At 45.1% G+C, this 27535-nt stretch overlaps 1 protein-coding gene and 1 long non-coding RNA gene across 8 annotated transcripts; one reads left to right on the top strand and one right to left on the bottom strand.

Annotated features, from left to right (window-relative positions):
- Positions 1-17: 17 nt before the first annotated feature.
- On the top strand, positions 18-6332 carry TMEM38A (transmembrane protein 38A). Of its 3 annotated transcripts, none has more exons than XM_013302670.3 (6): positions 18-147; positions 2164-2320; positions 2891-3075; positions 3702-3789; positions 3905-4022; positions 4341-6332. In XM_013302670.3, exons 2-6 carry the CDS (start codon positions 2175-2177, stop codon positions 4560-4562), a joined length of 759 nt encoding a protein of 252 aa, XP_013158124.1. In that variant the 5' UTR covers positions 18-147; positions 2164-2174; the 3' UTR covers positions 4563-6332. The 3 variants fall into 3 exon arrangements, with proteins under 3 accessions (XP_013158124.1, XP_005241777.2, XP_027648746.1); XM_005241720.4 differs by having other exon boundaries at positions 32-158; XM_027792945.2 differs by lacking the exon at positions 18-147 and adding an exon at positions 1715-1796.
- Positions 1578-27535, bottom strand: LOC106112563 (uncharacterized). 5 transcript variants are annotated; one of them, XR_008747220.1, is made up of 6 exons: positions 27327-27534; positions 25036-25155; positions 20875-20930; positions 18023-18221; positions 4375-4497; positions 1578-3813 (listed from the first exon to the last, which is right to left on the bottom strand). It is a non-coding gene; the product is annotated as an uncharacterized LOC106112563 (long non-coding RNA). The 5 variants fall into 5 exon arrangements; XR_008747218.1 differs by having other exon boundaries at positions 1578-3750; positions 27327-27524; XR_008747219.1 differs by having other exon boundaries at positions 1578-3750; positions 18038-18221; positions 27327-27523.

Raw genomic sequence — 27535 nt, 5'->3', positions numbered from 1 at the left:
CGTGCCCCGCCAGCGGCCCGGCCCGCGCCCCGCCATGGAGCTGGCGGCGGCCCTGCAGCTGAGTGAGCTGGCGGCCGCCTTCGCCACCCTGCCCGTCTTCCCGCTCTTCGACACGGCCTACTTCATCGTCTCCCTCCTCTACTTCAAGTACGAGCCGGGTGAGTGCGGCCCCGGGGTGCAGGGGCCTGGCGGGGCGCGGCGGGTGACCCTCGTGTCGGAGTTCCCGAGGCCCGGGCTCGGGGACAGGAACGGGCAGCGCTGCCCCCCGGGCTGTCGCGGGCCTCTAAGCACGAAGCAGGAAAAAGCAGGATCCAGGCGGCCCCGATTCCCAGGAATGTCCCGGCGTTTACTGCCGGCTGGACTCCAGCCACATCCAAGTCTTTTTAAGTTCGGTCGCTTCTTAGCTGCCATCCCAGGGCTCAGTGTCGCGGTGCCGTGCGTCTGCTGGGCTCCTCCGTCTCCGTGGCAATGCCCTCCTCCGATTTATACGCTCAAAGGCTGTAGGTGAAACCCCGGGGGCTCCCCACCTGCCGGACCACCCTCTGCGGCACCCGGGGCACCCAGCCACCCTGCTGTGCTTGTCCTCATCCTGTAAAGATGGATCGATCTGCCCCACAGCTTTCACTGCCCGCGATGTCACAGCCTGACTCCACCTTGGGCTCCTCCAGGTGCCAGCTTCTCCGTCTATTTTTGATGCTGTGCACACTCTCCGTGCACTGTCTGGAATAGTTCCAGCCTAACTGCCTTATGACTGAGAGAGCAAAGCCACAAAAACCCCATGCTCCAGTATAATTTTAAATCCTCCTGTTGTACGATCTCCGTGCTGTACACTCTACATGCTATTCTATTTAAACTCCACATAAACAGAAGTGCTGGGGTTTTTTTTTCAAGCCCTGATCACTTACAGCTGTCATCCAGCATTAAGTCCTGAGCAGAACAGTTAACAGGCAACCCTTATGAAAATAGCTTTTACAAATATGTAAGCCCAGTAATCCGTTTGGACTGGGTAAGGCAGGGGTGTACTTTTCACTGGATTCCTACACTGCTTCATCCCACAGCTCCTGTGCTGAAGATTAGTGTCAGGATAGTAATGTCCTGTTTCCTCCTTGGAGAGACGGCATGGCTTCACGGAGCCAAAGAAAAACAAGTGTTACCAAATTTAAGCCTCAAGCTAAACTTGAGGTTCCTATAGAACCAGCTTCATCTCATGGCTGTTGCAGCTGTCTTGCTCCCACGTTTTCAGTCGGCTGAAATGCCTCTGAGGATGGAGGAGCCCGAGCAATCACAGTTTCAGCACACGCTGATTCACTTACTGCTATGTAAGGTTGGCTGCTGTTGGTAATGTTGACAAAACATTTTATAGTGTTCTCTCTTTTGGCTGCCTGTTATTGGCTTACTGAACAGAGTTCTATCTGAAATGCTGCACAAAGGACTCAGGAGTGGTTTAAGGCAATGAAGCACTCTTACAGAATTGATGTTCTTGGGAGATTTCCTTGAAGAAGTACAGATGTGGATGAAAATAGCTAGAGGAATGAAAAAACCAAAAGGCAGCAGAAGGTTGTGGGAGGAGACCATAATGTATTACCAAGGAGTGACACTGTTTTAATAACTAGTTGTATTTTCAGAAGCCATTTCCAAAGTAGTAGAGGAGCAGGGAAAAATCCTCAAATCCTTTTCTTTCAAATAAAGATTAAGAATTACTGTTCTATTTTTGCAGGTTATCTTATGAATGAAAGAGCTGAACAGATTGTTCATGAATTCTAGAGGGCACCTAGGTTGAAGCAATGGAGAGAATGGTACTAGTATGCATTTTATTTTTAGACTGTAAAAAGATGTTTTCAAGGGAAAAGTTGCTCGTTCTGATTGCAGCAAGTCGCAGCAAATACAGGAGAGAAACCGAGCCAATTCATAAACTTCTAATGACTCAGTTCATCCGGAACTTTAAGGGGGGCCTGCAAGCTATGATCAGGCGTATCATTTCTGGACAGTATCTGGTACTTGTTCAGGTTTCAGAGAATACACATTTTTGTATCTTGTTTTACAAGCACTTTTCTTTTGACTTATTTTGTTGGAGAACATGCACCACAAGCTTCTGTCATAGAGTGTCTTGAAGTTTCTACCTATTTGCCGAATTCCTCTTCTCATTTAGAATTTGCTTCACAGGAGCCGTGGAGATGTCTCGTAAGAGCCCTTTTGCCTCCTGGCTTTGCGCTATGCTCCACTGCTTTGGAAGTTACATACTTGCTGATCTGTTACTTGGAGAACCACCTATTGATTACTTCAGTAATAACTCCAGCATCATCCTGGCCACAGCAGTCTGGTGAGTCTTTTGCACTTCACCTGATTTATTAAGCGTGAGACACCGCTGGCTGTGTACAAGACCTTCGGGTGTGAAGGGAGGTATTCTGTTTGTGTGACACACTTGTATTATCTTGCTTGGATTAACTGGGGAAAGAAGGGGTGGGGTGATGTAGCCTTTGAGTCTTTTGTACTCCTAGTTTCCAGTTTCTCTGACCAGTTGTCTTAACGCTTTGATGATATGGGTTGGGTGCAGTCCAGTTGCTGGGCATTTCTATTCATAGCTGCTGCAGCAGAACTATGCCAAGATGCAAGTGCAGCGTGTGCTGCACTGATACCACATACAGTGGAGGAGTGGCACACACTGAAAATCTGGGGGCATTTTATTTGTTTTGTTAGTGAAATGTGCGCAAATTAACCATAACTACTCCAAGTTTAATTTCGTGGGTGCGTACGGGTTGTACATGCTATTGTGTGACAGAACCAGTGTTTCCTTCTCCCCAACACTACAGAGCTCTGGATCAGTCCTCTCTGTATGTCCCAGATCAGGACAAACAAACGGGTCCTTAAACTCTTCGTGGTTTTCTTGCAGGTATTTGATATTCTTCTGTCCCATGAACCTCTTCTACAAGTGCGTTAGCTTTCTGCCTGTGAAGCTTATCTTTGTGGCGATGAAAGAGGTGGTGAGAGTTCGCAAAATTGCAGCTGGGGTCCACCATGCTTATCACCGTTACCACCACGGGTGGTTCGTTATGATGGCTGTTGGATGGGTCAAAGGTGAAACATGACATACTGTTAATCTGAGCTCTGTGGGGAGGGATGGGAGAATCTGCGAGGGAAGCTTAAGGTGACCACATCCCTCAGCAGGCTGGTTAGTGGCTGCAGTCAGCTGGCCTCAATCAGTCAGGTTTCCCAGAACACCGACAGTTAGTCATACTTGCCAGGAGGGCTGTCAGTTGAGCCGTCATCTAATGTTAACAGAGGCATGAAGAACTGGAGAACATGAAAAACTATGAAATACGGGTGTAGAATTCTGGAATTCTTTGTTCTTCCTCCCATGTTCTACTGTCTCTGGCCTCGCCTGTAGCTTTTCAGGGGGGTTCTATCAATGTTCTAACAGCCCAGGCAGTTTTCTTTTAGCTTTTATTTGCAACAAGCACTTGAGCATCAGTAAAAGGAACGGAGGCAAATGCCCTTTCCCTGTCTTGGGAAACACTCTACAGAAAGTCTGGAAGGCATTTGCCCCACTCTTCTCTTTTAGGCTAACTTCTTTTAAATTTGGGAAGAATGTCATGACCTTTTTGTTCCCCTTCGGTCATCCTTGTCCCTTGGGGATCTGGAAGAGGCATCGGAACTTTCTTCTGGTGTGGCAGTTCTAGCTGTTTGCTTCTACTGTTTTGCAGGTTCTGGTGTTGCCTTGATGTCTAACTTTGAGCAACTGCTGCGTGGGGTCTGGAAGCCAGAAACAAATGAAATTCTTCATATGTCCTTGTAAGTAGGTAGCCTGTAAATTCTCTGCCAGACCAAAAATGGAATTTAACGAACTATTCAGGACTGGATGCAAATGATGCAAACCTTCTAGAAAAATTCTTTATTTCTTTTCTAGCCCTACAAAGGCTAGTCTGTATGGCACAGTCCTCTTCACTCTGCAACAAACTCGCTGGCTCCCTATCTCTGAAGCCAACCTCATCTTTTTTTTCACCATGTTCATGACAGTTTGCAAGGTAAGTTTACAGCAGGTTTGCCGCCAACAACTCTACAAAACCAGAGAAAGAGTTCAGGCTTAAACTGGGGGTGTTCGCCTTCCTCAGTCACTACTGAAGGCATTGGCTATACATACCAGGAGAGACCTGCTCGGGAAATTAATAGGCTAAATTCTCCCATCATATAGGCAATACGGTAGAAGATCCTTGTGATAATAGCCTTGAGTCGTGTAGCAATAGGGACTTTTATCTGGAGTAAGTGGAATGCTCCTTACTAGTTAGTATTTCCTAGCTGGTGTGTGTGATCTTTAAATTTATGTATTCACTGTTGTCTGGCAGGTCTTCATGACGGCTACTCACTCCCACGCCTCACCTTTTGCTCCAGTGGAAAGCTTCATCTGCCCAGTTTTCTTTGGCTCTGTTTCCAGTGGACACGCTAGTCATCAGCAGGATCAGCACGGGGCCTCCCATGAGGTTTTCCATACTCCACCTCCTCCTGCAAAGTCAAAAGAAGAGCTAAATGAAGGCACAAGGAAACGGAAGGCAAAAAAAGCTGAATAAAAAAGCAACCACGCAGTAAACAGGCCAAGAAAATTCTTCCAGAGCTGAGTCTCAAAGCCACCTGTGACCTCCTTTATCCTCCAGTCCTTCTCTCTCAGACTCTGGAGGAGAGATGGAAGCCAGGACACTGCCAGGCAGGTCCCTGAATTTCATTTGTGCTGTCTGTGCTGCTGCTTGCTTCTTGGTCTCGTGTCTCTCTAATCTGATCATATTTTCAGGGGTTTGTAGATTTGTGCCAGGATGACAAGTGGGTGCCAGTTCCCAAACTGTCAGCAATTACGATGCAGCATTTTCCATTGATGTAAAATCTTTCACTGTGTTTATTTATGAATGGAGGTAATGGTTTGTGCTACTGCAACTCCTTGGAGCTTTCATTGACGTTTATGACGTCTACCAAAACAACAAACTGTTTAGACACAATCAATGTGGAAATTGGATTTCAGACTCAAGGAAATTAAACGGTTTCCTATGAGCCTGATCCAATTTTTCCTAGCTTCCACATCTGCCATACCTCCGGTTAATGTGACATTTTATATGCAATAAGGACATTGACTCCGGTGTCCTAGCCAAACTCCATTTCTCTCACCTAAGTTCCCCCTGATTCTTAATGGACAGAACATTGTCATTTCTCTTAAGTCTGTGTTTGCAAGAGTTTTGAAGCTGTGAAATGCTCCGAGTGCTTTCTGTTGGTACTGTTGTTTTTCTGAACTGTTACGGAGCATTGCTGCATGTTGTTAGTAATAGCGTGTCCCACCTCAAACCTGATCATATTTAACGAGCAAAGCAGCATGGTTCTGGTTTGTTTGTAATCCTGTGGAACACAGAAGAGTGTGCGAGTGTAAATAGGTATTTATTACTATTTATTTATAATTGCCAGGGCACCTAATTCATGGACCTGAATCTGGCTTTTTTAAAATGTATCTTTATGTAGAGAATTGGCTACTTCTAAGCATGGTCCTAAGCCCACAGCTCCATGCTGGTTTGTGCTTAAAGCAGTGATGTTGGTGTGCTGAAGGGCAGCCTGAACACTATCACTGGATGCAGGAAGGAATATTTCTTATATTCTTAAATTAATATTAAGGCTGAAGAAGTGAATTTCACACTAGCTGATTAAAACTACTATAAAGGACTGATAAAAGCACAGCAGGTGAAGACATTGATTATCCTTTGTAGGTCCCTTTTGGCCAAACTACTGTGAACGCAGCTTGTGCCCAGTGAGTGAAGAATCTGAAATGCTCATAAAATGGCTCAGGGAGGAGTCTGTTAGTTTGTTCATGTTCTGCTTATTGCATTCTTAAAATGATCGTCATCCATGGCATGCACAGGGATGCAGTGCTGGGCTTTCAGTTAAGCAGCATATTGCCATCCCTAGCAATCAGGCTTGCTGCTGTCATCTTGCAACTGGGAATATAAATAGGAGGATTCAAGAAAAGCTTTATTTGTGTGTGTCCGTCGTTGTTTGAAATTGATGGTTAATTAAAAATAAAAAAAACAACCTTGTATGCAACCAGATGACAGCCAGTACAAAAGGTCAATGATTTGTGGGCTTGGGTTTTGACAGTGCCTTAATTTTGTGAGTTTTCCTCCCCTTCAGTAGAAAACAGGAATTCTACCCGACAGCTCAGCTATCTGGTTTTGCAGATACGTCAAGTTTCAGTAGACAGGTATCACTAGCATGCACAAGACTATAAATTTTTTGAGATGTCTGATTCAAAGGGAATTTTGTTTTATAAAAGCCGCCAACAAATAAAAGTTGTGGAGTGACTCTGATTGTCCACTGGCACGTGGGGAAATACGTATGTTTCTTTTACTCTCACCGGTCTCAGAAGCCACACAGTCCTTGACCTGATGGCAAAATGATTATAACTGAAGAGAGAGATCAAACTTTGCTATGTCCTACAGGTATGCCTGAGCATGTTATAAATGGAAATACCATGCTAAAAAGTCCATTGCTTTTGTTGTGTTTGTAGTCTTGTCACCCAAGCAGACTTTCTGGGATTTCAGGGATGCAAATAAGGAAACAAACTTCCTTCAGTGTTTATACCAGATTCTGTCCTTCCTTTTGTCACTGTAACAGGAAGGAGGACGTTCACCTGGGACAGATAAATATATACACGCAGATACAACGACACACATGCAGTTCTAGCATATTTATATGGAGTTTCAGTAGTTCTATTTAAAACTCAAAAAAATTGAAATGCTTTGAATGAGCATGAATATTTATTTAGCATGATACTGTTAGCTGCTGCACTGCTTTCTGAGTCCCAGAGTCCTTGCTCTTCAAAGTCTTTCGGACTGAGGCAAATCGTAACTGCTTACCAAGAACAGACAGGAGAAATATTCCAAGAGATATTAAAATTAAAGCTTTGTACACCTCCCAAGTACCTTACCTGTAATGGAATTAGTATTGAGCAGACAACTGCCATAAAGAAGAGTCGCAAGTTTCATTTGGTGAAGCCTTTCATAGTGAGAGATACAGCACCTTTCTTCAATTTCCATAGCTCAGCACTGGTAGTTGTTAGTACAATTCCAGGCAGGCATCTGTCATTCCCAAGAAGCAAAGACTCATCTTTCAAAAAGCAGCACATCGTAACCATTGCTGCAGGGACACAGGGTTCTCCAGGGTGGGTTCTACACTTCTGGGAAACCCTGCTACACCTGGACATACATTCCCTCCTTAAAACTCTGCTCCAACCAGAATGAAAATGGTAGCTGGGCATTTTCTAGTAGGATGGAGTAACTTGCTTCCGTGGCACAGAGATGGGAATGATGAGGAAAACACGACACAGTCACTCTACCTCGTTTGCTAAATGAGGCCCTGCAAAGGGCCATTTATTTTCTGAAGGGTTTTGCGTGTCTCCCCCCAGATCTAACTCTTAAAATGTTCATTAATGTTCATTAATTTATCAGAGCCTTTGAGAATGTCTGTTGCACTGTGGTGTGGGATTTAAAGTCTCCGTATGACCCACAAAATGGAAAAGAAGGTGAGGGCAAGACTTATACCTATTAAAAAAAATGTTTCATGTGGTTTAGCTATTCTCTCCTGTGACATCCACTTCAGTGTTACCAACAAATTTTGCTCAGGACCTGGACAGAACAATAAAACGAGCAGGCTGATGACAGTAGGTATTTCAAGTGCTTTGAAAAAATCCTGCCATGTCTCGAGTCTAATGCTGTGCTGGCTGTGCAGAATGTTCCCAGCTCCAGTCTGCTGCAGCACAGGGTGGGAGAGAAGCATGCCAGGGCTTAGACTTCCATGGGACAGACGTCATTCTCTCAAAGATGTTCTGATCTGATAACTTCTGATACTAACTCTAGTGAGATGTAGCTAAATTTAGCAATACATTTAATCCTCAAAGAGGCCCTGGTTGCTTGATGGAAAAAGCAAAGTGTTTCCGTTGCTGCTCTCAGCATTTTTTGCTGATTGACAGGTTTCCCTTTTCTGTTACACAGGGCGAGCCAAACCCAGTGTCTACAGCTTTTTCATCGTTGCAGATCAGCTTCACAGATAGGGAAAGCTCTATGGCCCTTACTGTTTGTAGAAAAAACCCAAACCCATAGGATAATTTTACAGAAAACATTAGTAATTCTTCACAGTAAATGAAGTAAAAAAAATAGGAGCACAAGGGAATGTTTCTACACCAAAGAGCTTACGTGAGAAAGGGCAAAGCTGAAACAATAGAGCGCCAAGCTAGAGCAACCAGTGTTGTTTTCCCCTTTTCCTTTTATTATTAATGACAGTATGCACATTCTTCCACGTTTGTTTTGTCCAAAGAGTAACCAAATAATTACATGACCCAGCTAAGCAGAAAGACCCAGAAGTTAAAGATGGATGTTAACTGGCCATCTCCTGAGCAATGGAGAAATTGTTCCTTTTAACACTTGCCAGGTGATTAAGCTGCCAAATGCCTGCTTCTTCCTGCAGCCTATTTCATGGCTGTGTGGTGCTGTAAAGCACGAGATCAGTGCTGAGCATGTCAGTCCAAACAGCCCACAGGACACACAGAAGCATTAAAAATTACAGCTTTATACATTTCACAGTAGCACATCTTTATCTGGGCCCTTAGCTATAATTGTCTACTTCACAGTTCTGGTGCTATTCTTTAAATGACCCAAGCAGCTGCTGTAGGACACAAGATAGAAGATTATACGGAAGGTAAGGCTGATATAGCATGATGTTTCCTACAACCTTATATACCCAGATATTTTAGTTCTTTGCCAAAATCAGAAGATGCATCTATAAAAGATTTTCCAGAAAGCTCACAGTCTGGATTTATATGACTTCTTCCACCTCTACTAGGAAGCCAGGACGCTGACCAGGCAACCAGCTATCAATGGAAAAAATACACCGCTGATACTGAAGCTGAGACAGTCGCTCTGCACACAGAGGGGTGAAACTTGCCTCTTTAGGATGCTCTTCTTATTGGCCCCAGGGAGATCTGGTTTGTCCTGTGTGCCCATCCACTGTAAGGAAAGGCTAATTAAAGGGGTTTAGATTTCATCAGACACCAACAGAGTGGTTCTTACTTGGTAAACACCCACAAAATTACCTCTCAGCTAAGAATTTAATCTGCTCTCATGTGGTCTGTAAAGGCAACAGTCTGTGAGCAAGCTGTTGGGGGATGATGGCTCATGGAACAGACAGACGGGTGAGAAAAAAAGTTCCTGTCAAGCCAGAGCCCACGCTGCCATGGCAGAGCCCGCTGCCATCATGACTCATAGTTGCTACTCACTTCACCTCTGTGGTGACACTTCTGACAAAAAGGAGATGTTGTAGTGCCAAGATCAACATTCACAAATACCTTTGAGCCTGGTCTCTCTTTTACACTTCTGCATTTGCACCTTTCACATATTATCCCTAGGAAAAATACCACTTATAATATTTTCTGTCATGACCCTTAATCTGTTTCCTTTATGTTCCAAAAGAGAAATGCGGGAGGGAATTTTTTAGAGAGCTTGTGGATGCAACCTTTTAGGAAGGATCAGTGTGAGATAGTGATTTAATTTTCATCTTAACTTTAGGGTACAGGTAGGCTATAGCGGTGGAATGCAGGAAAACAGGTCTGATAGGTTTAGAGGCTCAACCATTTTTATAGCCTGAGGAAATCCAGAATGTCCCTGGAAAGGATTTGCTTCCTTGCTTTTGTTTGGTTTTGATTTGCAAATTACAGAAAGCTCACCAGAAACCATAACACACATGCTGCACTCCTGCAGAAAGCAATCTGCTGCTTTTCCAATTATCCGGGCCCCCGATGCTTCTCAATTGAGCTGGCAGATCTTGACTTTCCAAAAAAAGATCTGCTAGTTGGTGACTTCTGGTCCCACTGCAACCAATTGCTAATTTTCTTTCATTTGTCAGCTGACAACAATCGGTGTAATCAGTAATAATGCCAGGCATACGCAGTGTCAGATGCACATAGCATGTCACAGATTGCAGAGCCTTGAAGAACAGTCTAAAAATCTGTGACTTTAAGAGTCCCAATGTTGGCTTAAATTAGATTTCGAATAATGTAGGCTAAACCCTAATGTAGGCTCTCTATAACATTTGTCTCTTAAGGTAAGATGCTTCATCTCCCTGACTGTTTGATTTATGATAGATTAGGATGTCAGTTAATCTCTTCTTATTTGGCTAGATGACTGTGGAGATTAATCAAGTACTGTCTGCAAAAGGAGACCATAAATATTGATTATGAATTTTTCTTTAATTATTCCTCTGTATGCCAGAGGGTTAAAGACAAGGATAGACACCAGCCTCTTAAATCTCATTTCACAAGAGAAACAGAAAAATCACAGCAGCTGCTCTGGTTGATACTGTTTTTCTCTGACACGCTTAGTTCAGTTTCCTGGAAAAGGCAAAAAGCCACAGAAACAATGGATTATGGTCTCCAGCGAGAAAATGGGGAAGCAGAAAGTGGTTCCAAGTGAGTGAGTCTGCTTGGGTGGTACAGCACCATCTCTGCTTCCACAGGACATGGAGAAAGCAGCATTTCTTACAGGAAAAGCTACACTGAACAAATACAGAAACACACATTGAAACAAACTGAAATAGCAACGTGCTGTGAATATTGGAAAACAGAGCAGCATGGAAGAGTGACATTGAAAAGCACTCTGTGCACATGAAGGGGAGACGTCTATTCTGTTGGGGCCTCTGCTGAGATGTCTGAGATGTTTGTACCAGTTACCTTATCTCCCTGTGCATTCCAAGGGCATCTGCACAAAGATGTTATTTGTCTACTTGTTCTCTGTTGACAGCTGCAGTTTCCTGCCTTTGAGCTCAACAATTGACATTTGGGGTGAGCCCTGCACACTGATCCCCTCGGTGAGGGGATTAGCAGTGGGTCACGGATGTTGCCCTGTGCTACAGAACCCAAAACAAGGTGGAAGAGCCAGATAGCTTCTGTCACTGGAGTCCTACTGTTAGCTGCAGTATCCCTCAGGAAGTCTTTTTTCTTCTTTCAGATTTCTACCTACTTGATGGTTTTTTGTAAATCATTACATTTTTCTTTCTGTCTTTTCCAATGTGCTGCTCTTTTGGGGATGGTACCCCAGTCCAAACAGAGCTATAAAGCAGTAAGTATTTATTGTGCACAGTTTAAACGCCTTTTAGTAAATTCACTCTTGCACAGCTTGACAGAAGGCATACTCCCTCGGTATCAAGAAATCTGCTTTAAATGGCTGAGAGTGCCTGAACCATAAACCATACTAGTACTGGCAGGCTCACCTGATGCTAAAATAAGAGACAATTAGTTCTAAAATAGTCAAAGGTAGTCAACAAGGGGACCTCAGGCGTACAGCACCTGATAAGGAACACATTTAGTGCCTTAGAAAGAGCCCCCGGTGATTCTGCCCAAGTGACAAACACCGGTTGCTACAGAGATATCTGTCCTCTTCAAATACAGATGGATTGCTCCAGGATGCTGTGAAGTTTCCTGCATCTCAGTGCAGACAGTCAACCATTTCCTACTGTTCCTGTCGAAGTAGCTGAAATTATCTCAGTCTTTCCTTAAAAAACAGGAGCAAGCCAGCTTTCTGGAGAGAGACACCACAGACTGGTGGTCATTGCCATTAGTCATCCCCCCTCTAACGAGCAGCCTCTGCTGAGGAGAGCTCAGGGAGTCCAGATAGCAGCACGAGCTTCGGTCCAGATACATGCTGGGATCTTCTCTGTGGGAAGATGCTTCCCCTTCCTTTCCAGCCCTCCAACCTGGTCCGAATCTTCATCAGCTCAGTTTTTTCAGGTAAATAAGCTGAAAAGCCCTGAAGCTGCTGAATGCATCAGACAGTCTCTCTGCTTGAGTCTGAAAAGCCTTAAAATGAGGTGAGACTACTGTGCTTAGTGGAGAAACTGTAAGCTTGCAGCTTCATTTATTTGAAAGTGAAGAAGCCTATAATCTGCTGCATTTTATGTACAGCTTTATTTGCCCTTAGAATGTACCAGTGACGGCAGAATTCTGTATTAGTTCAGGAACTAACGGCATTCACAGTGAAGCGAAATTCAGCCTAGGCACTCCTGCGCAGTAACAGCACGGTGCAGCGCAATGCCTGTCTGCACACAAGGCTGCAAAGTTTGCAGGCTTTCTCAAAACCCTGGGCAACACACGTTTGATTCCCATCCACCACTGTAACAGCAAGAAATATTTGTGAAGACCTTCTCTTCTTGGACAATATCCAAATATTTCCCACTTCCTCTGCCTACTGGAACACAGTTGCCAGACTGAGCTCCTAAACTGGTAACTGGCAGCAGGTAACAATGACTCAGATTTTCAGGAATTACAAAACTCCATTCCTGCTTCTTTTGAAAATCATTCACTGTCTCCATTTTTAAATATGAAAACACAGGCTTAGACAGGCTCTCAATTCCACAAAAAGCGCATTCCAAAAGAAAGAAAATACTGCAGCATCACCTCCAGTAATGCCATGAATATGTTGTTCAGACAGTGAGGTGTTTCCAGCCTAAGTAGGTAGGTCAGCATTTACAGGAACAGAGCTGCAGTTTCTGGAAAGAGTCTATGAGAACTGCAGACAATCTGAAACGACTGGGCACATAAGGACACAGCTAGGGTTAAGATTTTGCCTACAATACCTGTCCAAGTTGTGGCAGACCTCATGCATTTTCAGGAACAGTTTTGGGATGAAGGACGTGACATGATTGGATTTTCACCAAAAGACAGGGTTAGAAAACCCCACTCTCTCACTGCAAGGTGGGGAATTCATGTGTTTTAAATGAATTTACACCTGAGTGTAAAGCAAAACAAGGATTTCCCATAACCACTGCACCTTTAATGAAAGCTAATGAATTATTCCAGAGAGTAGTTGCTCCCTGTTGGACAGCAGTGCAGACCTTGTAACTCCTAACCCAAGGGAGCCCTTTCCTCATCTGAAGCTGGCACAGACTTCATTAGGGATCACTTTTCACTTAGAACAGTCCCAAGGAAAGCTGCAGATACAGCCATTCCTTGTCCTAATTTTAGCATTCCCTCTTGTACTACTTTATCGCATGATTATGTAGTGCCATGAAAGTTTACATAATTTTGGGGAGAGAACATTCCAATTCTGAAGAAATTATAATCTTTCATGAGAAAACATATGTGAGGAGGGAAAAGTCCTTTATATTCCCCATGTCTTAATGTTGCAGGTGTGAAAAGTATCCATGACTTCAGACCTGTGTATCAGTGAAAAGGAGAGGGTGTATGCATGTGGGTGCTGGGAGTGAACACTCATGTTTCTGTTTGTGTGCATATATGTGTTTACTCTTATTTGCTTTGCCATCTTAATTTATCTTAAGTTTACCTAGTTTGTTGATTAATTCAGTGAACATATCACTTAAAAGGTGTCACAAAGACTCTTCTAGAAAGTGGTAATTCTCCTGTAAAAAGCACAGCAGGGGAAGCAGCCATAAAAATGTCACAGACTTGACTCTGTATGAAGATTCCCTGTGGGTAGAATTGCCTTTTATTGTGGCTGTTTATCACTGCTGAGATGGGTCAACAGTGTGGCTGAGTGGTCTTAAAAGAGGATGGAGGATTTGCTGCAGCAAGATGTAAGAAATACATTTTTCTGGATCGATGTTGCTGTATTGTATAACTATGCAATCCAGAATTTCCAGATCCAGAGTTTTCATATTAGCAAATTAACACATGGTGTCCCAAGCTGCAATAGAACCTTTAAAACATACTCCTGGTGGTAATGAGGGCACAGGCCTACAGACATCTGGAAAGCACACTTTTACAAGACTTAACCTCAGTGCCATCTGTGTGAAATTCAACACAGATTAGATGATAGCAACATGAACTGCATTTTCAGCGCAAGGTCTAACATGACAAGCAGACAACCCAGCTCTAAATTCCTAACTTCTGGTGTGCTGCGCAAACCCTTTCATGCAGACATGGCTACAGAAAGAGACATCCTTCTGGAGAAAGTACACCCAGAAGTGCTGGCCTTATGTCAGAAGCACGGCCTAATGTTTGAGGTAAATTACTTCTTTCCTGTCTATCCTGTCGCAAAGGCCACCAAACGATGTGTGATGGAGAAAAAAACCCCAAATGCTCATAGGTTTGCTGTCTCCTTATAAGCCACCTAGAGTCAAACACTGCTGTACCCACTCCCTAGAACTTTTGGATAAAGTATATTCGTATGTTTGAGTTGTATGGATTTCAGTGCAGAGTTAGGTGGTTAATCATCTTCAAGTGCCTGGAGACAAGGGTTTACATCATCCTTTTCTTTCTATAGTCAATCGGAAAAAAGTTCCATGTATAAATTCCAGTGGATATACTTCAGGAGTGGTTGAACTAGTCCTAATTATAATAATTTGCACAGAACTTCTAGCACAAAAGAGGGTATGGAAATGCCCTTATCTTCTTATGTCTTATCTTATCTGCCCTTATGACAGAAGATAGGCTTGAAATGTTGCGGAGAAAAACCTACAGTCTTGAGGTTCCTTGTCCTGAAAGACTGAATTGCTTACTTGGTCACCCATCCTCCAAACTCTTAAGTCTCTCACAGGAGAAATCCCTGCCAAGAGATTTTTAGTATCTCAGCATCTCTTGCAGTGTTCCAGTAATTAAAGTTGCATACCACTAGTGTCCAGACTGATTTAAAAAGTAGACACGATAGAATGACTTAATTTTCCCATGTCACTGTTTTTACAATAGCACTGACTAGTCTAAGAATCTTAAAAAAAATGTATTTTTGCGCAGGTAATTGATTTGAGATGGGGTATTTCCAAACTTGTAGACCCCAAGCATCGAAACACACAGCTCTCCCGGGAGGAAACTGAAGCCTGTCAGAAACTGTCAGCTGTCCCACCTTCACTGTAAGTGCTGGCGCTGCAGTGCATGCTCAGCCCCTATGGCTGCAGTGGGACATACAGAGCAGGCCACACACACTCAGAAGGTCTACTGGACAAGGAAGGTGGTTTTCCACAGCAATTAGCCTGCCTGAGCAGCTTCAGAAAGCAGCTCACTGATGAGGCCGAGATGTCAATAACAGCCAGTAGTCCCTACAAGACAAAAGGAGCCCTGACAGGCACACACATATAATCCAGGCCTGAACACAGTCTCCTCAGAGCAGAAGGTAACAGGGGTTGTGCCTATTAACCAGCAGTTTTAAGAGGCAGATGGAGTTACACAGAAGGCAAGAAGCTCTTGCTCAGAGCTTGCTTCCATCCCAATACCTCAATATTAAGGCAGCTTTCTCAGTAACTAAGGAATAAATGCAAATTCCCTACGTAAAGAATCAGAAATGAAAATGCCATAGCAACCACCAGGGACAGAACAGGGTGTCACTCTGCAAGCCGATACCTGTTCCATGCTTCTAACCTACTCAAATTCCTTCGGTCACTCCTCTTAACCTCTGATAGCTTGCCACAGCCAGCAGCCCACCTCAGCTTCCTTGAAGCACTTTGGTGACAGTCCTGAACAGAAACCCACACCCAGAACTTTAAGCTTTGCAGAAGGGGAGAGGAGGCTGAGTGCGACACCCACAGATTGCTTGCTCAGATTGTTCTGGATTTAGAAAGGGAGAAAGTTAGTTTTGCTGAACAAAGAGAATAAACATGCAGTCCCAGGAGGCATAACTGAAGCCACAAGTAAATAAATAATCAAACAAATATTTGTGCAAGTTGTGCCTGATTTCCCTCAAGACACTTGCACCAAAGGCCAGCAATGGATGGGCCAGAGACCGTCAGAGCCTCATCTGAGCGTTACTGCACCCCAGAGCTCACCATTGCTGAGCTCCTTGCAGGTCACACCAGTTAGCAGTGCTGTATCCATATACAGATGGCACTAGCAGGCACTCAGGCAGCATCTTCCTCAGCCTGATGCTCAGTATGTACCTCAAAATCTCAGCAAAACCAGCCACAAAGGTTTGTCTACTCTCGCTTTCCTATACACACACCAGAAGGGCACTGCTTGAAGGTTACACTGTGGGCTTGCACTCTGAGCTCACTCTGCCTGTTTCCAGACTGCATGGATACTGGATGCTGATGCTTTTCAGGATTTCGTTCTTCTCTGGCCCAGCCTTCAGTCCTAACGAAAAGTCCCCAGGCTCAGTCTTGTTCCCTTAGTTCTCCTCCACCCCAAAGCCAATCTTACAGTGCCATTAACCAAACTCCCCAAACCACTTCTGCTCTGTGCTTCCACTCCCTCAGCTCCATCATGCTCTGACCCCCCCAGACACGCTGTAAAGGCCTGAGGAGCTGCTGCTGTAGTCACTTCCCCCCCAGCCTGGGGCAGGCTGGGGCTCTGCCGGGCTGTCCTTATCCAACACAGAAGCCACACGGGCGCTGTAGTTTCCAGCATGTTTTCTGAGCAGCCCTCCCTGGCAATCCCAGGTGCTAAGCCAAGCAGCCAGTCCACATACCTGCCTCCCATCAGGCCACCGTCAGGCGTGGGGCCTCCAACACGTACCTGCCTCCTGTTGGGCCACTGCCGGGTGTGGGGCCTCTGACATACCTGCCTCTGTGAAACACTCCTCAATGCTTTTCTAAGATTTAGAAGTAATTGGCTTTCTTACCATAGACAAGCGATTAGCTGGTAATTGTTCAAGTGTGGGTTAAACTCTCGCTGCATTATTTCCATTCATCTTCCCCCTCTTGATTATTCTTTCAAATTTAGTTACAAAGCTGTGTGCTTCACCGAGTGACTGAAGCTGTTCAAGTCACTTTTTGTTCCTTATGTAACATATAGATACCATATCACTTTCCTCACATTGTAGCGGCACTGTATGATCTGACCTGATGGATTTATTAAATATCCTTGTTTCAAATGTGTTTTGTTTGTTTGGTTTTTTTAAAAAAGAAATTTCTCCAGTATTCTAGCTTGGAGATTCATCAGACTTCTTACAGACACCTCAAACTGCTTCTCTTCCCAGTTGAAAAAGCCACAGGTTTTTATATTCCCTGGTTTGTTAATCAAGTTCAAATGCATTATATAATATATATTTATATATATTATATATATATGCCACTTTCTTTCTGCATTATCTGATCCTGTGCTTGTCATACTCATTGTGCATTGTTGGACCAACTGCTTAGACCAAGTTTAGAGTCAAGACCACAGCACATCCAGAGCTGAGATTTAAGTGATGCGTTTTGCCTTAATATTGCCTCCACAATATTTATTTTTCCTCAGTATTTTCAAATGACTCCTAATATAGTTTCACGTACCAAGCACTTTACTTACTTGTGTAGATCATTAAAAAGAAAAAAACCAAACCCCACCATGACTATTGTATCTACGTATTTTGCCACTATGCAGGTATGCTTTTTAATTATAATTTCCAATTCGGTACCAGGGTTAGTTTAAATAATTTAATTCCTCTTCTAAATGCTTTACCAAAACACACAGTGGATGGACTTTGTTTCAAAATACAAATAGAGGGGAAGTGAAAACCACAATCTGACTTAATTAAAACTCCAACCCCTTTTTTTTGCTGAAACATCAACTTGCATTTTTCACAAGAGCAGCAATCTGGAGCAACTGCAATGCTCCATGGTACAGTAAGAACATGCCAAGTGCTACATCTCACCGCATTGCCCAGAACAGCTGGAAGGAAAGTGTGTGGGATTCAGCACATTTTCACAGAGGTCTGGCATACAGCATCAGCACACTCAGAGACATCTTTAAGAGAAGTTAAAAAAGCTAGATGGTCTTGCTAGAAAATGTATTTGATGGCAAATTCAATTCATTCCAGGTCTCATGACAATACGGTACATTATTCCATTATTCCTGGAGGCAAACAGAATGCAGTATCTCCAGCATCTCTTTTGGGAGGGGGGCAGGGGGTGCGGCAGGGGGCAGAACTGGATGAACGTGGTCTGGCACAAAAGAGTTTTTACAGTAGGGTCTGCAAAGCCAGACAAGACAGCTAATTTTATAGCAGCAAGGTTCACGCAGTTACATTCTCAAATTAATGCCAAAGAAAGAACAATGGGACAGTAACATAAGAGCAGTCAAGGCCACCTGGTAATTCCAAACCTCTTCTCTTGTGTAGTCAGAAGATCACTTGTGTTTCTAAAAATCCGTTTAGTTCTCCTTAAAGAGGGTTGGGGATTATTTTGTGGAGTGAGCTCCTTGCTTATTTATGTTGTCTTCCCTAGTTCAATTTTCTTCTGGATGGCACGTGCTGAGTGATAGATCAAGGAATCAATGAGTCCTGCGACTAAAAGGAGAAAAAAAAACCCCAGACAGATCAAGCCAGACATGCCTCAAAGAGAGAAAACTCTCAGGGAAAGAAAACACAAACCCTTCTGTTAGTGGAAAGGAGTTCCAGCTCCCCCCCCCCCCCCCCCCCCCCCCCCCCCCAACAGAAAACAGCTGCTGCTCAGAAGAATAACAACCTCAGGTCATCAGGGCAGATAAGATCCAGCTTGCAGGGCAGAGGTGATTATACCTCTCCAGAAAAAGATCTCTCTTACAGCGTTAAAAGAGAGACAGGCTGAGTCGCATGTGCTTACTGATGAGTGAGATTAATTTGGAAAGGAGGCTGATGTTGAGAACTTTTTGCCATGTTATTGCACTGATCCAGCTTGCCAAGGGCATGTTTCCCATTTCTTGCTCATTTCATAGCATTCTTAAAAATAAGCTACCCTACCCAATGCTGCCCTTGATGGACATCCCTTATCAAAGACTGCAATGTTTACCCACCAAGGACACAAAGCAAAACAAACTGATGCCTTTAGTTCTCTCTGCAGTATTTTCCCCAAAGCTCTCCAGCACTGAAGGAGCCTGTTAACTCAGTGCTTGTTTGGGACCACAGAAAAGTTTAGAATGGGTCTACTGCACCATGAAACCAAGACAACCCTGCATCCATCAGGGCAGCTTTTGCAGGGCAGGAACCCTGAACTCCTACATGGGAGGGAACACAGGGTGCCAGTGAGCAAAGGTATTTTCAGTGCCTTTATGAAGATTCATGTTCTTTTTTCTTTTAGTCAACACCTCAATCTAAGGAGTAAGTGATTACTTGGCCCTATGCAAAGATACACATTTCAATGCTATATAAAGAGTAGCCGCTAAAACGGGAACAGTCTTTTGTTTATTACTGTAGAATACAGAACTACTGGCCTTACTATCTGGTCTTTGAGTGACACTTCAGATGACTGCCTTTTGTGGTTGTCTTGCCCTGAAATTATCTCTACCTGTGGAATAAATTTGATTCTGTAACACAAATACTGTTACACAGCTGATTTCTTTAGAATATAATAGTTCAGGTTGGAAAAGACCTTTAAGTCCGGTCATTAACCTAACACTGCTAAGTCCACCACTAAACTATGTCCCTAAGTACCACATGCACACAACTTTTAAATGTCTCCAGGGATGGCGACTCAACCACTTCCCTGGGCAGCTTGTTCCAGTGCTTGACAACCCTTTCAGCAAAGAAATTTTTCCAAATATCCAATCTAAACCTCCTCCGGTGCAACTTGAGGTCATTCCTTTCATCCCATCACTCGTTACTTGGGAGAAGAGACGGACCCCCACCTCGCTACTACCTCCTTTCAGGGAGCTGTAGAGAGCAAGAAGGTCTCCGCAGAGCCTCCTTTCCTTCAGGCTGAACACCCCCCAGTTCCCTCGGCTGCTCCTCACCAGACTTGTTCTTTAGACCCTTCACCAACTTCAATGCTCTTCTTCAGACAGGCTCCAGCACCTCCATGTCCTTCTTACAGTGAGGGGCCCAAAACCGTACACAGGATCCAAGGGGTGGCCTCACCACTGCAGGAGTACTGGGGGACAATCACTTCCCTAGTCCTGCTAGCTACACTATTTCTGATACAAGCCAGGACACTACTGGCCTTCTTGGCCACTATTTCATCTTTCCTCTAGAATATAGACTCAGAACATGGCATATGGCAGCATGAACTGGCTGCCAAAGGTAATCAGTGCTAGAGGGCACTTTCATTTGTCGCAAAAATAAGTTTTGAAAGCCTCTCCTTGAGTCAGCCATAGAAATAAAGATGACCAAATTTATTACAGACAGAAATTCTGTTTAATAGTATCAAGTTAATTGAGTACTGTGACACCTCAGGTGATGGGAGAACCTTGCAGATAAAGGTATTATGCAATACGTACAGAAGCTGACTTCTCAGGTCCAGTAAGACATGCTGACCAGATAAATCTCCAGGCTGGCCCTTCACAGCCATGTGAACATCTATGACTGTGTTTCAGAGCACCCTGGGTTATTACCTGGAGTGCAAGGCTGGACCAAGGCTGGGCTCTGTCACACACATGGAGCTGAGCAGACACTGATCAGCTGTTCAGAAGCCAACACTGAGAACAAAGCCCAGACACTCAAACAGCTCTGCAGGAACAGCCTCTCCTTACGGGCCCCCATGTAGCTGTGAGGGCTACTTTTAGTCCCCGCAGAGCACTCACTGGAGCTCCTGTGTCTGGGAATGCTTTCTAAGACCTCTCGAGATGGCTATGCTCATGGCAACCTGGGTTCACAGATTCTACTGGCTTTAGTTCCACATGAAAGCAACTGTCTGCTTACAGACCCAACCTGGCCAAGAACACAGTACAGATACATTCATATGGTATGTGAAAGACTGCATTATTTGAAAACAAAGTGTCCTTTAGAGCATCAAAGTAAAATACTATGATAGGTATGTCTTACATCATCCACAGCATCTTGAAAGTCTGCAGCACTACTTATACTCTCATACCACTCCCATGGCTCTATAGAACATGCTATATTCCCTCCTGAAGTCTGAAATCATCTCTCCCCATCAAAAAGGGATTTATTATCAGCCATACACGTTTTAGAAAAAGATGGCAAATGTTTAAAATGTAGAAAGAAAAAAGATTGAAAGGTGTGATACCTGTAAATATGCCTCTGATGACGACACAAGCTCCTGTGAGGAAGTGTGTAAAGGACCTAGAATGAGGAAAACAATTTGAACAACCAGCATGAGCTCAGATACCAAAATGTCAGATAAGTAACAATTAACTAATACAAACTAATTCATAATCATCATAATGTTCATCATAGCAGGTAAGTATGCATTATATAATTACTAAGAGCTAATGATTAACAGATTTAACAAGTAAATAACCCCTATTGGCTACAGAATAGAGTTTGCCACTGATACTTTTACTCATTAGCATTGAGCAGCATTACAGCAGTGTGCTCCAAGGAGCTCAATGGCAACACTAGGAGGCAAGTACTGAACTTATAAACCTAAAGAAGGGCTTCTAATCACCAAGATTTTATCATTCCTACACAGGCAGAATGTACAGCAAGCTGCTGTAACACAAACCCTAAATCCCTAAGCACATGTTAATACATTTTAAGGTATAGACATCGGCTGTCCTTCGTTATGATCCCAAAATATTGGACAGCTGCAACCCCCTCCATTCCCCTGCAACTACATGCCTGTGATTAAGGGAGGACCTGGAAAGAAGAAAGAGCTTCCGTACTGACTATGACATGCAGAAAAGCTATAGTAAATGCAGAGTAAGTAACCAGTTTGGATCAGTGTGGGTGCTGCTGTAGGTGCTGGCTGAAATGCTATATAAATCATCTTCCCATTAAAAAAAGACTTTGAGGAAATTAGTCTGAACTGAGAACCATTATATCAGATTTCTGCTCAGTACACCAATTTCCTTCATCTTGATACTAGAATAAAAAGTTTCAGGTAATAATCAGAAAAACCCCAATCCTTTTCAGATGTGCACGCTGAGAGTAAGGGCTTCTGGGAGCGCCTCTTCCTCTCCACTGACTGGGAAGGGGCTTGGATGGCTTTCATGCATTTGCACCGTCGTGTCTAAGTGAGGATGGAGCTTTAAGCTATGCAAAATGATGAAATCAACAGAGGGTGAATGAAATGGACTGAATTTACGTAAAGGCTCATACCAACTGCTGAGACAACGTATCTGGAGGAAATGCCTTGGCTGATCAAGCAGCAAAAGCTGCTGCACGGCAAGCAGTCTGAGCAATGACTCCAATTCTGACTGAACAGGGTAAGGCTGAAATCCCAGATCTAACTCCTCTTTATGAAGATCTACCTGAAGAAGAAAGACAAACCTGGGAGAAATTGGGAGCACAACAACGTGAGGGACAGTGGCTATTTGGAAGTAAACTGCTACTTCAAAAGAGGTATTTATGACCTATCACTTGCTGGCAGCACGACAGAGCTCACAGAGGGCCAGAAAGTATTGCTCTCAAAACAACTGTGGGCAACCCCTGGAATTTATGCAGCAGCCAAAAAAATTGGTGAGAGCTGTCGCCTGTGTAAGGATCTGCCTCTTTAAGAATGAAGACACTGCTGGGAAAGCCGCCTCCAGCGACGAAGTATCCTTTTCAAAACCTTCAGACTGATTATGCCAAAATGCCTAAAGTAATGGGGTTCACATACCTACTTCTTGTTGTTGATCAATTGTCAGGGTGGGCGGAAGCTTTCCCTACTTGGAAAAATGACTCAAAAGCAGTTGTTAAAGCTCTCTTAAAGGAAATTATTCCTAGATAGGGAGTTCCAGAGCTATCTGACAGGGAACCTCACTTTTCTGCAGCTGTATTAAAACAGATCTATCATTCATTAGGAATTCGATCACAATTACATACTCCCTATCATCCAGAATCCTCAGGACAGGTAGAGAGGATGAATAGAACTCTCAAAAAGAAATTAGTCACAGTCTGTAAACAGACTGGGTTACAATGACGTGAAGCTTTAAATTTGGGTTTATGGGATATAAGAAACACTCCCAGGCAGCCACCTGGAGTTTCTCTGGCAGAAATTCTTTTTGGAAGGATTATAGCAGTACCAGGAACTTATGTCCCAGCAAAGACAAGTTTGTCGGATGGAGGTGAACAGGCAACCCAATACTTATTGTATTTGCAGAATTCTTTCTCAGATTTGAGAAACGATGCATATTGGTATCAAGGAATTAACATCTCGGTTCCCCAACCTATCAAGGTGGTGAAAGAAACTGATCGTTACAATACCTGTTGTGATTTCTATAGTTGTGCCTGTGATCGCATTAATGCAATGTTCTGTAACTTGTGTGACTGGCTTAGTAGCAAAATTGCAAGAAAGAACTTGGAAATATGTTATCTATTCAACTATTGCAGGTATGCAATAACAAAAAGGAGGAAATTGTTAAAAGAAAATGCATTTTGAATTAAGAAATTTAAAGTGCTGAAGCAGCTAAGTGGCAGTACCAGGCCTCATCCCTAGCATAGCCCTAATCCAAGGCTGGTTTAACACCCAGGCCAGTTAATCAGTGGGAGAACAGAGAAGCAACAGATGATCAGTTTGTGCACACAGGTGCTCGCAGAAACACAGGGTGCTTTTAGAAAAATTGGCATACGTGAATAGGAATTGCTTGTTCAATGACTAAGCATGCTTGAAGGAGTATGTGAGTTAAAGCAGGCAGACAAGATCGCGATCCGAGGAGGAGCCTGGAACAGAGGCAGAGGCTGGAACCAAACAGATGAATCAACTGGGACAGAGTCAGGTGATGGATTCGCAGAACTGACAGGACCAAAGGAAACTTCTAAAAACTTTGGATGATGACTAATGATCTGATAAGTGTAAGCTGTGCTGTATCCCTTTGTTCTCTGCCACTGACTGGGGTGGTGGCCCAGCTCTGCGTTGTGACTAAATCAAGCCTAGCGGTACCCACGTCTGTGTAAATTTTTCCTTTAACAGTCAATACTGCTATAGTTGCCATTTAAGTAACTGACTGAACATCAAGTGTTACTAATAGAAACTGATAATCATAGAGTTTCATGAAGATGGGTGGACACTTCCAATCTAACTTGCCACATTTGTGGTGGAAATCAAACTAGCCGTGTCCTTTTTCCAGACAGCAGAAGAAATTGCTCGTTGCATGCAATGCAATTTGATCGCTTTCAAAATGCCTCTCCTGGATGAGACTGTTTGCTCCCTCTGAGTTTCCCTTCCTTTCCGTTGATAATGTAAGGAGCGAGAGCAACCGATTCAAACTGAGTAATCCCAGTGGAGGCTGGCAACACAAGTAAGGCAGGAGGCCTACATGTGTTAACAGAGAATTAGATACAGAAAAGCGGGGTTTGACCCCAGACATTACATTCGTAATGCCACAGCCTCTGAATACAGAAAGGCTGCTAAGTGACACAACAGTAAGAACGCTATCACCACACTTCTGTGAAAACAGGAGAAGCTCTCGTACCTACCCACTGTTCAGCTCTAGGCTTAATTTAGCCTTTCAGCTTTTAAGAACAGAAAAGTTAAATCTGAGTTACAACAAATCAGCAAGTTTAGTTCATGCCAATACACAGAACTACACTATCACCCAGAACAGATAATAAGGAGCTCACGTGTTAGAAAGACAAAGTCAGGACAGCATTACTGTTAGATTGCAACACTACCAGAATCGTTCCCGGTTTCTACTGAAGTACAACAGTAAGTCATAACATGTAAAAAAATGCAGAGGAGAGGGTTATGTAGCCAAGGACCACTTACTCCAACTTGTAACTGATAAATCAACTGAAATCTATCAATCGGGTATGCACTAACACACACAAAGCAAATGTAGTAAGACGCAAGTTTAGGCTTAAGGGTCAAGTCAGTGGAGCCTTAATGGAAAGAGGCTCTTTCCTCTAACCAGCTCGTCCCATTTGTCAGCCTCCTAGGATTTAAAGATGCACCCAAAGTCAAGTTTTGCCAGAGCAGCTGCTTGATTTCTAGTAGGAAAAGCCTATTCACTCAGCAGCTTTGCTCCTGAAATGCATCGAGTCCTTATCCCAATTTCAGGGGGACCAGGCAAAAGACTTGCCTTGCAAAAGTACCGAGTATAATATATATATACACACACACAAAGAAGAGCTTGTCTGATCTGTCAGTGTAAAAGATTTGTGTCCTATAAACTCTTCAAGAGTTTGTGGTGTTTAAAATGCTGTGAATTCAGCCGTCCAATGTTCCCATGAATCTCACAGCAGGCATACAGTGATGGAAAGACGATGAGAGCATCCATGCAAGAATGGCAGAAGAGCATCTTACCATGTCTCTCGGCTTCTAGAGTCACACGATTGGCAGCTTTATCCAAGCGTTGTTTAAACAGCTTGTGCTCTACATCCTGCTGCTGCTCTCATGTTACATCCGCGGCATCGACGCTCAAATCTGAAAGCAGTGATCAAGGAAAGCGGTCTATCAACACACATTTGTTATGGCCTGTAGCAAGCTAAGGAAGTGAAAAGACAGAATCGTTCAGCCAGCAGGGTAAGAACATGCCCAACGGGGAGAGCGTGTACGGCTGGGGTCAAGTGACTGACAGGGAATAAAACGCATGGTGCAGCACGCTAAATGGCCTTCCCAGGTTTGGTTTGGTGTCCCAGGAGGACCATTTCCAACTTCCAAGAAAGCATTACCCTGAAAGGTAGACATGCTTAAGGCAAAAAGCCAAAAGCCAACCCCTCAAAGCCCAGAACCATTTTCAGGAACACAGGAGTTAAGCCTATAAGTGGCTGAAAGCTGCCTCCTACCTCTTCCCCCGCCACCCTTCCCCCTTCAACATCAGCATATTTCCTTTCACAAAAACATTGTGACCTGAGGTATCAGCTCGGTACCGAAGCACCACGATGTGCTTGCTGGCTGAGTGCTCTCTTAGAAGGCTGAAAGCTTCTCCGCACACAACAGCCGAGGCTTCCAGTCTCTCTGGCCTTCCCACGCCCTGTGAAACGTGAGGAAGCCAAAGACCAATAACATCTCGGGGGGTCAGGAGGAAGTCAAGATGCTCTACATCTAGAGTCCAACGCATTACCCAAAGGAATTACCACAACAGAACAAGAGGCAGGAACAATCGGTAGACAAGCAGATAACATACACAGCAGTAATACCCAGTCAGACTTGCAGGACTTCCAGTCACTTCATCCCGCAATTTTGTTTTGAATTTAGTTAAAAGGTAATCAGATTCTTAACACTCATTCTGCTTTTATAGCTTCTGGAGAAAGGCTAACACATGGCCTTGACATTACAGTCAGAATTCAAGTACCAAAATCACAGCAAAGCTGTGCCTTGCCAAGTGACTTCCAAAGCAGGCTCTCGAGCCTTTCACCAAGACAGTCAAGTCTGGAGTCTCAAGGGAACTCTGTGCCAGCTCTGTCAGTACGACTGAGCTCTCTGACAAAGTACACCACCATACAGAAATGTAAGTGGGTTTAAACCTCAGGCTCATTTACAATCTAAAAAGATAATACTGCCTGACTAGATGCGCTAGTTTAAGCACCCAGCAGGCCTGGCTGTGTAACCACGAGGGACCACCAATTCCTCCCCGGCTGTTGCCCAAGCAGCAGCACAGCACTAGGAAGCAGCAGGCACATGGAGCCTCGTGGGCCCTCGGCAAGTACAAAAGTTATCCCTCCATAGTCAGCAGTCCGACTCACAAGCACAAGGCACATGCCGAAAAGTAACGTCTGGACCGACCTTCAGTTTAGCTTCCCTTGATCTGTCAACGTACAATTCCGGATGAACCTAGGTACAACGAAAAAACAAGAGCCCCATTTCACTGGGAAGCAAATGCAAAGGCCTCTTCCCCTCAGCTGCTCTGGTCCAGGGGCTGACAGTCACGACACAGGATCAGCGAGACACCTGAGCTACTGCCTCCCAACCCTCCCTGGTAGTTCAACGCTTGCCCTTCACAATACTTTTTAGAGAAATCAGCAGTCGGGGGCGAGGGGTGGGGATTCCACCGCCGGCTTTCTTTTCCTTCCCTTGCCCGCTCACAGGGGTGGGAAGAGACTCCTGAGCCACCCCCCTGCGACAGCATTACAGCAGGCCCTAAGGCAGCCTCTGCGGCCCGCGGGGGCCGGCGACCCCAGCCCGCTGCCACGGCCACGGCCAGCGGCTGGGGGAAAGACAAAGCCCCGCGCAGAGCTGCGGCGGCTGCAGCGACTGCCCGGGCAGCCCGGAGGCGGCGGGGGGGCGGTGGGGGGGCGGCGGGGCGCCGCGGGCCGACCCCCCTCCCGGGCCCCGCCGCCACAAGGGAGCACCGGGGCCGCCCTGCCGCCGCTCCTCGCCTCCTCGCTGAGGTAGCGGCGCAGCTCCGAGAAAAAATAAAAGGCAGCACCGTGAGCAGCCCGCTGACCACCGTCACTGCCAGGGAGACGAGAACCGCCGGCAGCCCCGCCGGTCCCGGGCCGGGCCACCCGCCTCAGCCCGCCCGCCGCCGGCACCAGGCGCTCCCTGCCGCGGCCGAGCGCCGGCCAGCCACGTCCCCCCCAGCCGGCCGCTGCCCGACGGCCACGCCCGGGCTCGCCCACCGGCCCCCGTCTGCCCTCAGCCCGACCGCTCACCCAGCGCGCCGCCGCACGTCCCGGCCCGAAAGTCTTCCAGGCTCCCGGCGAAGGCGCCGCACCGCCACCGCCGCTCCAGCGCGCCGCGCGGGCCGGAAATGAACCCACCTTCCGGGGCTGGGCCGGCCCCGCCGGGCAGCGCGGCCCGGAGCCGGCCGAGGAGGGGCTGGGGCTGCCGTCCCGCGCCGGGGCGGGCAGGGGCTCGTTGC

Source organism: Falco peregrinus, chromosome 5 (genome assembly GCF_023634155.1).
Source record: "Falco peregrinus isolate bFalPer1 chromosome 5, bFalPer1.pri, whole genome shotgun sequence".
Taxonomy (NCBI): Eukaryota; Metazoa; Chordata; class Aves; order Falconiformes; family Falconidae; genus Falco; species Falco peregrinus.
Note: the sequence above shows the minus strand (reverse complement) of the source record. Positions and strands in the feature narration are given on the sequence as shown.